Source organism: Patagioenas fasciata, chromosome 1 (assembly GCF_037038585.1).
Source record: "Patagioenas fasciata isolate bPatFas1 chromosome 1, bPatFas1.hap1, whole genome shotgun sequence".
In the NCBI taxonomy this organism is placed as follows: Eukaryota; Metazoa; Chordata; class Aves; order Columbiformes; family Columbidae; genus Patagioenas; species Patagioenas fasciata.
This window is the reverse complement of record NC_092520.1, coordinates 163623923-163634196: the sequence shown is the minus strand read 5'-3', so window position 1 is coordinate 163634196 and position 10274 is coordinate 163623923. Positions and strand designations below refer to the sequence as shown.

General features: G+C 36.3%; 1 protein-coding gene across 6 annotated transcripts in view; it reads right to left on the bottom strand.

Moving 5' to 3' along the window:
• PTPRQ (protein tyrosine phosphatase receptor type Q) overlaps positions 1 to 10274 on the bottom strand; it is a 131271-nt gene that overhangs the window by 86434 nt on the left and 34563 nt on the right. For all 6 annotated transcript variants that reach the window (XM_071799539.1, XM_071799542.1, XM_071799547.1 and 3 more), the window contains 7 exons: positions 8871 to 8999; positions 7959 to 8105; positions 6177 to 6349; positions 3515 to 3725; positions 1582 to 1734; positions 1296 to 1475; positions 357 to 464 (listed from right to left, as the gene is read on the bottom strand). In XM_071799539.1, the coding sequence (XP_071655640.1) occupies positions 357 to 464; positions 1296 to 1475; positions 1582 to 1734; positions 3515 to 3725; positions 6177 to 6349; positions 7959 to 8105; positions 8871 to 8999 (1101 nt within the window). The remainder of the gene's footprint in view (positions 1 to 356; positions 465 to 1295; positions 1476 to 1581; positions 1735 to 3514; positions 3726 to 6176; positions 6350 to 7958; positions 8106 to 8870; positions 9000 to 10274) is intronic.

The window sequence follows — 10274 nt, the reverse complement described above, 5'->3', positions numbered from 1 at the left end:
CTGAATTGTTGAAAAGAAGAAGCTGGCATCCCAAAAATAATTAGTTATGGTTTAGATGGGGTCTGGGAACACAGTATTTTCAGTGAAGGAACCTCAGCTCTGCAGCTAACCTCCCATTTGTCTGTTGGAGTGGACATTAGTTGATTGTTCATTATGCTGCAGTTTTCACTATTATTCCATTATTTCTAGCACCTACCTAACAATAGTCTGAATGCAGTAACTGACTGATAGAAGATTAATAATTCCAATAGTGATTTTATTTGTACACTTTCCCTCCTTATGTATGTGCCCAGTCTTCTGAAGAAGCACAAACTTCAATTCAGAAATCAAATCGTCATTGCAAACAATGTATTTACCATCTTCAGGGGTTCTCACGAAAACATCGTTTTCTTCAGATAAAGCACTTTCTCCAATTGTTGTAGAGGCTGCAACTCTCATTTTATATTTCGTGTACTTTTTTAAACCTAAAAAGAAGAAGTAAAAAAATATTGACTGTGACTTCTTAAGCATATTTTTGCCTCATAGCTATTTATAAAATTATAAACATGGTTACTGTTCTTGGAGGTTTTAATGCACATTTGTCAACTAAATATAAAATATATATAATACCATTTATCTGGGGAGAACCAAATAGGCAATAGGCACTCAGTCAAATCAAAAGATTTTGAAATAAGTGAAACAGCTTCAACCCTGTAAATAGCTTTAAGAATTCATTTGTCAAACCAAAAGATCTGTATGTGTACATCCAAATATGTGTTTTTATTCTATATGTATTACTCTGATTAGTATAAATAAATGCCTGAAACATCACAAGGGATGCATTTTCTTCAATTATTATCAAAATTATCACCTTAAAAGAAAAAAAATATTATTAATGTCAGACAAATACTGTGGGGAAAAAAACCCAAGTCTTAAAAATAACTGACAATTTAGGAACATTTTTCTATGTGGAAAGAAGAGGCTGAGGAAAAAATTCTAAGCAGAAATCAATTTCACAAATTACTACTTGGCACATTTCACAAATTACTACTTGGCACATTTCAGAAATGAGTGCTCGTCTTACCTAGACCTCTTCTCTCATCTCACATTCCCTACATACCCCTCCACAGTAGACAAATCTGGGAGTAGTGACCCAACCTTACATTCACATGCAGTTGTGCTGTGTGTATGTGGACGTGTGTGAATGGGGGCGATTTGGTCCACTTACCTCGCAAATGGCTATGGTATATAAAGCTGGAAAATACAATTTTGTATAATATATTTGCAATATTTTTTTTAATCAAATGACACTGTACCTGTCATAAGTAAGCTGTTGTTTGAAGTTACCATGTGGAATGCTCTTTCTGTATCCAGTTCCATTGCATAAACAGTATAATGAATAATTTTCCCGTTGGGATTTGCTGGAGGATCCCAATATAGCAAAATAGAAGAGGAGGTAATATTCTTGTAAGATATGTTTTGTACTGAGCTTGGAACTTAAATGAAAACAGAAGAACATAACAATAAGCAAGTAAGTGATTAAAAAACATTCAGTGAAAGAAATCATGTATGTTAACCTACATCAGAGTTACAACATTTTACCTTGTTCTTGTGTCCTAACCATGAGAACTGATGGTGACCCTTCTCCAACAGCAGTGAAAGCAGACACACTGATGGTGTAATCTGTGAAAGGTATGAGGCCCTTTACAACATATGACAGTTCTTCAGCCAAAATGTTAACACTATATTGATCACCTGAGATTAAATGGAGAGAAATATTTACTTACTCATAAACTCTGTTTTTTTCTTCAGCATTCTAAACTCAGGATGACATGGTGACCTAGAACTATTTTATTGCAAAAGAATTAACTTTCATGGCAAATACAAAAATACAGAGAAAAGCTTACACACTCTTAACTTAATCAAAGAGAGGCTATTACAGGTCCACTTTCATGTGTACAATCCTCTCTGCTTTCCTGAGGTCTTGTACAAAGCATAGAATTTAGATGGTAAGAATAATGGTCAGATTGGCCTAGGTGAAAAAATGAATGGGTGAGAACTAAAAGCATGAGGTTTATACTGACAGCTATCTCCAAAAAAATTTGAGAACAATTTCCTAGGAATGCAGAAAAGGCTTGGAGATGGCATAGTCTCCCCAGTGACTTGAGAATCATGACTCATAGGTTATTGTGGTTTTTGGTTTTGTTTTCAATTTATTTTTTTTTAATTGAGAAAGATAGATGCCTTCTTCCCTGCCCTCCCATCTGTGCTATAATAACTGTATTTGAATGGCTCCCCTCGTGGATTCCTTCACACTGGTGTTTTTTAGCAGAAGAGTTGTGGTCAGCAGAATGAAGAAGACATACACCCACACCCACAAAGAGTTACTGGTGCATCTGCAATAAAGTTCAAAGTCAGCAGCAACCCAAACTGTGCTATTCAAAGTCACCTGTTACAACACTGCCATTATGTCACTGCAACATGGAAAAGTGTGGGTGCTTCACATAAACGAGTATCAGGCTCAGAGTTTCCTAAGAAGAGCATTAAAATTGAGGCATGTAAAAATCAGAGGGTCCTGTTGAAAATTTGGCCGTCAACAACTTTAGTTACTGTAATAACTATTATAAAATGATAATCATGTGCTAGATTACAACAGGTGCTGTCTGAAATCAATATTTCAGCAACACAGACGTCTTTTAGCAGCTCAATGCCTCAAGCTGAATGAGGCTGCAAAAAGAAGATTCACATTTAAAGCACTGCACGTTTCTCTGCATGACAAAAAAGATTCTTCGGGATTAATATAGTATGGAAAAGATCCACTATAGTTTAAACTAATGGATTAAATTCTGGTCTTAGATACTGATGTATATGGAGGTATTCAGTGACCTTAATTAAAAAAAGAAGTCATAAAATAAAAACCTGACTTTCTGCCTACAAAAAGACCCTCTCACTGTAAAAATTTAAAGTGGTATTTTAAGTCCCTGCCTGTCAGCTGAGGCCTGCTTAATGACTTATAAATATCCATTCCTGGTAAAGAAACACTGGTCCATTGATACTACAGAACAAGTGTACACGCTAATGACACCACTGTGTCATGGGGTCATCTCCACCTGTTTGTCACCCATATAGCAAAGTTGTAACTTTTTGACCTATTTAGCTTCACTGACATTTGAAAACCCATTAGTCAAAAGGCTTAGAGAAATCAAGGTCTCTGAAGGGCTTGGAGATATGTTAATCCCTGACAATCACACCTGCTTTGGCAACTGTAATAACTGATTGTCTATGCAGCTTGGCTGATGGCTTTCGGGTGCTCCTTTCACTAGGAAGAAGGTCAGCTGGGTGACAAGGGGCTAGTTCCTGCCTGTGTGGCATTCCCATTTGCTTTGGAAGGTTATTTGGTAGTAAAAAAATCCGACTCCAGCAAATGACCCACTCATAATGTGCTTGAACCATGTGCAAAAGACCATATCTGGGACAGTGATGAGGGTCCTTCAGAACAAAGGAGCACGTAGAAAAATATCCTAAAGTATCTTACCCGAAGCAGAATGTAATTCTGCAACTCCATTTGTAGCAGGTAAATTATCACCAGATACACTTGTAAATATTACTGGGGAAGTGGCCTGAATGCTGGAAAACATTTCAGCTGAACCTTCATATAATTCATTGGTTGTTTCTATTGAATTCCAGGTGGGAGAAGGCTTGGTGTTTTCACTTATCATGTATGGTTCCAAAGAATCAGTGAAATACTAAAAAATAAAAATATAAAAATAAATCGCAAACCTTGTAATCATTAAATTATTTTATTAAATTTGTATATCATACCTAAAAAGTGCTTGTATCTTTGTGCATATATATACACACACGCTATGTAAATGTTGGCATAGAAACATGATCTTTCATTACAACAATAATTAACATGGAAAAATTCAACATTTCTCATGAAAAAGCTCAGCTGCCAGCAGCCTACAAACTTTTATTCATTTTTATGGTTTAAATAAATGCCGCATGCTTTTAAAAAAAATAATTCTTAAAATATGGGTTTCATATTAAAGTGGTAATTTTAGAACAAGGCCTTTAATACTTTATCCTTAGAGTTATATTGAATAGACACATGTTTGAGCCTAGGAGATTCCATTTGTACTAAACATGTTCTGAAACAGAGTCGCAGGCACTTACGACAAGAGGCCTTCAGATGCTCCTACTCAAGAATAGTAGTAAAAGGTTGACTAGATGGCTGAGAAGGAATAAGGAAAGAGGGAGGAAAACAGAAGCTAGTGAAATAAAGTGGAAATAAGGGAGTACGTATGTGAAAAGGGAGAGTGAAAGGGAGACAAGTAATACAGAGGGGTCCACAGGGTCCCACGGGACAGAAGGGGAAAAGACAAATGCCAGAAAGGGATCGCAGTAGATATAAGGGATGTGAGAACTACAAAGAGGGGAACAAAAGCAAAAGAGAAAAGAGAGAGAGGCAAAGGTACAAAATGGTGTGCAAGCACTAGATCATCATGCCCCTTCAGAATGTGGGACTGAATCCAGGACTGTAGTGTCTCTAAATTGTTCTGCTGTCATCTGTGAGCGCTCCCCACTCACACATGTGGCCCACTTCACCGCCAGAAAGAAATGCTTTAACAGTGATGTAACTAATGCACATTAGCTCTCTCCCTACAGACTCTGGGTGGAGAGAGGGCAAAGCAGCTTTTTTACTGCTGTAACTGAGGAGGATTAACCATGGGCAGTGACAGAGCATCAATCTCATCTAAGTACCAACAGGTAACAGCTACATATTCCTCATCTTCACCAACATTTTATAGCAAAATAGTAATCAATGTGGAAATACTTTTTGCTTCTGAGGCTTTTCCACTTAAGATAACAGCCTTTTATTGCTATTAGTTATTGAGTATTGTTAGCACTGTGGATCTGACAGTTCAAATCCTGTTAATGTTCTAAACTTGGGTGAATGAGGTTTTAAATAAAGTAATGTTATTATTTGTTTTGGTTTTTAATTTAAAAAATTACATTCATTAAACTGTAATAAAGGCAGCAATGATGCTAAATTGAGAACTCAAAAAAAATAGGAAATCCCATCATTAAAACATGTCTGCGCAGACAATTTTAATTTTTTGAGTCTGTACTATGATACAATCTTTAATTATAGAGTTATATACTTTCATTTTGCAAGGACTCCTGCTTGTTTTGATGAATGAATCCTTACTCTCATTTCCCACCCACCCACCTCCCCCCGCCTTACTCCTTATGTAATGTTTGGCTCCAGGGCTCTATTTAATGTATATCATTCAACATGAAAGCAAAATCCTTTGTTGAGCTCTACATCAAAAACTTAGATTCTGTGTCAGATCCAGAGAAACATATCCTTGTTTTTAAAAATTTAATTATTCACACTTTGGACTCCTATGTTCAAAATTAAGACCCAAAAACACCACCTCAGAATGCACTCAGTCCTGAGCTGAACATTTGCTAGGGGTCTACAGTTCTGTGCTGCATGCTGAGAGCTGCCCCATCTAAGCATGTAGAGCACGTCAGCACCCAAAATCCTGAAGCTAGAATGACTAACAGCACAAAACTCCTAAAAAATCTGATCTGGTAGCTGCATGCAGATATCCTTAATATACAACCACAGCATGAAGTTCAGCATGCATTATCAGACACGTAAATTCAAGGACACAAATGGGGGTAAAAAAGTCTAGGGGTGTTAGCCTTGCAAGCAGAGCACTTGACCAGCCTTGGGAGACTTATGCCAAATTCACTTCCCCATAGGATTTGCACCCACACCTTCTAGGAGTTTCCTTGAGTTTTTATGTATCGATCTAGGCACCTAAAGCTGTACTGTTGCTGTTAGGTCATCCTAAAGATGATGCAAAGAACTCAGGGGCTATAAACAGTAATACTATGGGCTATGGCTTTCTTGCCTTCAGTACCTAAGTAATCTGGATCACTCTGTTAGAATTATTTACTGTTTTCATGTTGTGGAAACAGCATTACTGGAATGTCTTTAAAACCCAGTCAGAGAAAGAGGGTGGGGTGAAGAAGGTGGTTTTTAAAAGCACTGACAACTCATCTGCCATGGCTAATTCCACATACTGTACCTGTCAGATAAGGCAGAGAAGCAAATTTAATCTAGCAAAGAAATCCATATTGAAAAACAAACAAAGAAAAAAAAAAAAACAAACACAGAATACCTTATTTTTTCCATCTATAATAGTGTTTTCCAGAGTCACCTCTGTCTCATGCACATTAACTTTAACTCTGTACTGAGTAATGATTCCATTTGGTTGTCGTGGCTTCCTCCAAACAATTTTTATGTATGTGGCTTCCACTTCTGTTGGATGCAAATCTGATACGATACCTGGGACTAAACATTCAAGAAGAAACTTGGTTTTATTAAACATCTGTGATTATTACAGGCTTTTTCAGCACTGTGTGTATTTAATCAAATTTCATATCTTTACCTTTTAAGTGGCTCCCATGAAGGTAAAAAGTTACTTCACATGGAGTTTATTTAGCAAAAAAGTTACAGTTCTAATAATATGCACACAGTTTTTTTTTACATATATGACATAAGTATGAGTATGGTCATATCTTAAAATTATGTAAATCAGGATAGCTTCACTGAAGTCAGTGCACTGGAAGCAAGAATACGTTTTCTAGCTTACTATATGGAACATCAAGTATATTGAAAATGTGATACACCTTGTTCATTTCACTTATATAGTAGGTTTTGGTTCAGTTTCTGCTTTAATTATGCAGTAATAATGATACTGTACTCCATGATGGACTGCCAGATATCAGAAACTTTTATATGCAATAGAATGATATTCAGGTTTGATGTGAAAAATATTTTCTCCTAATATGCCACCAAAAAAAAAGACATGCTTGAAATTATTCACATGATGAATGTTTGCAGATTTGGCATTAAAATGACACATTCTATGTCACCCTCACCAAAAACAAACAAACAAACAAACAAACAAACAAACAAATAAGTACATTGGCTTCGGACATTCAGACAGAAGATGAGCATGGCTGTATTGAGGAAGGCCATCTCTGGAAATTGTCTCTGAGAGCTGACAAAAGCAGATACTTCGGTGAAGAATACGATTAAATAAGGATAGATGTTCCTCCTGCTCTTACACCTTGACAGCAAGCATTGCGTCAATCACTGATTGAGAGATTGTCTAAATTTTCTGCTGTGTGGCACAAACATAACACAAAAATAACCACCTTGAAACTGCCTGCCTATTACACAGCGATTCTCGATTTTTTTTCTGGTTGCATCCTCAGATGCAGACCATTAATCCTGCACAATCTCACACACATGTAAGATAAAACTGTGTTTCTATTGAGCAGAGGACTCTCACCTGGCGAGTGAACTATCGGGAGCCAAAACTCCCAAACAACAGAGTAGATGCGTCAAGGCAGAACCAACCCCTCGATTGCCCCAGGATAAGATCTGGATGCTGTGTCTGCCTCAGAGCTACGGGCCCTGGGAAAGGTGGCTCCGTTAGAAACGGGAATGGGGCCTTGGATTTGGTGAAAATTAGTGAAACGAGAGATGTTTAGTAAAAGACAAACCAGCCGGGGAGGGAGGGGGGGCGTGAATCCTGCGCTGTTCTTTCTCTTCCACTTGCTGCCATCTAACGGGTAACTGGAGGCCCTGCAACTTAATCACCGTATCTAACTATAATTCAGGCAGAAACTGCATTTCTGTCACCATCTCTGAAGGCTTCTGGTAGCAAACAGATTTAGTGACAGTGTATGAACCGGGAAAAAAATGGAGAAATAAATCTATGTAAAAAATTTTCAGCTAACTTCTTTCATTAGCTTATTATACCTCTCTTGCAAGACTCTTATAAAACACACCTATTCTTTCCTTTGCAAAGTACCTTAAAGGGCTTTGAAGAGAAAATTTAAACCAGTTATGATATACAACCCACCAACTTCACTTCTTTATTCTTACTTACCATCTGCAGGAGTGAAAACTGTAAGGTTTGTCTTTGGCCCCACCCCAGCACTTGTCTCTGCACCAACGTACACGTCATATGTTGTAAACGGCACAAGGTTACTAAATACAAACTTGTGATCCTTTGTGCTGTTATCCAGAATGTGACCTGGAGTGAAAAATGAAGAGATTCTAGCTCAGAAATAAAAAAGTCCATTATTTGCTTACACTAGATATAGCCACTTTTCAGGATGATGAACAGTGAAAAGCCAAATTTATTTGTGAAAAGTTAGTTTGACATCAATGTCATTGGAAATAATACTGAATGCCTGAAAAAAATGTCCCAAAACCTTCTCAAGAAGATACAAGATTCAAGAAGTGGAGATTTTCTTAATTATAAATTGATTTCCAGTGTTTTTCTCGTGTGGTTCCATTAAAACATTAGTGTACAGCTCACTAACTTCTTACTTAACTACAGGCAGTTGTATAATTTCTTTATACATACATGTCTGAGTTTAAAAAATTACAAAAAACAAAAAACATCAAAACAGTCGATTAAATACTACACAGGAACGAGAATCCTCCAGAAATCTTTACCATAAAGAGAAAAAAGGTAAGATACCACATGATTTGTATATATAAGCATGCTAATGCAGCTGCGATCTTAGCCTGTCATCTCTCTAAAAGAGTGAGGAAAGTTGGTTTCGTCCGCTCTTAAGAATACCCAATGTGAGTTTCATTGCATACTTTTCATCATGATGAGCAGACTTTTCCCTTAAAAGTAATTTAAAATTTATTAAGAAGTCTAATAGTAAAAAGGATACATAGCACTGCTTTCAAATATACATTCTTATTGACAGGGACACTAAGAATGCAAGTACAAGGAAATAATCACAAAAAAGAAAAAGAAATAAAACCGTTAATTCAGGCTTACCAGACGGTCCATACAGTTCAACTCTGTAACTGAACTTTCCTGTTACTATGGTTGGTGGGTCCCACATCACTGAGAAAGACTTTGCTGTAATGTTGCTCTTGGCAAAATTTTGTGGTGGATCTTCTGGAACTTAAACAATATTGGAAAAATGTCTTTGAACATAAAATAATTCATATTAGGATTTCCAAGAACCATGTATCAGACAATTAATTTTACACATAAACATTAAATATTCTGAAGGGAAGCTACATTAATAGCATCTCTCACTAAAAGGGCTTATTTTAATTTTGTTTATTTTTTTAATGTAATGCTCTCAAAGGGTATCAAAAGACCTGGCAGTATGCAAACAATCTTTAGAAGACAAAGGTGGCAGGGATTCTACCAAGTTTAGCAGTGACTTCATCATGATATAGATTACATACACAAGATGCTCAAATAAGATTATAATGCTCAGCAATACAGAGTTCACATCAGGTACATTTTTTTTCCTTGAACAGGTTCTTTTTTCATACAGACAATACTTCGTATCGAAGATTTCTGACGGCACTATTGATATACATTACTGTCCAAAAGGATACACCTGGAAACAATTAAGCTTGCAAAAACATTGCATACTTGAGTAATTTTCTATTTTCATTAAACTATTCACATTAATTACATGAACCTCATACTCAAGTGATTATGAAATCCAATCCCTGTCCTTTCTAAAGTATACCTTCCTGTATCGAAAGTTAATGAGAGATTACTATTGAAGTGAAAATCTGAATCCAAAGACAACTAAAAGAGGTGAATTCTTTACATCTGTATAGAATAAAAACAAATCTGACTTTCAAAACTGCTGCATGCCCAAGTAAACTTATGGAAGCTGCCTGATATGTATTTATATTAAAATTAGGTCAATATGTCGTGTGTGAGATTTAAGCCAACATGGAAATAGAGACTGATCCTGTAAAAAACATGCAAGTTAACTAACATATTACTCTTTAAAAGTGCTGCCGTCTTTTGCAAAAACTAATGTACAAATGAAAGAAATGAAAAATCCTGCTGTTCCTAGAAGATATCCTATAGATTTGTCCTTAGTCATTCTTGGTTAAGCAAATTGCATCAGCTACAATAGTGCATAATTCTGAAGTATCATCTTAAAAGCCCACTTTCTTTTTCTCCAAGGTTTAAATCTTTTTCACAGACACCCCAGCAAAGGAAATATTTACACGCTGGATTTTCAAAAAAAGTATTTATTTATAATGAAACATTTTTAAATGTTTTAAAGAGGTAGCCTCTTTTTCAAAAATCAAAGCAAGGAAAATATCACCTTTATCAAGAACACAGGAGAGCTTCAGCACAGCTCAGAAAATTCTGGTTGGAGGGGCAGAAATAGTTTTCAGCATTTTAAAATGGAGCACT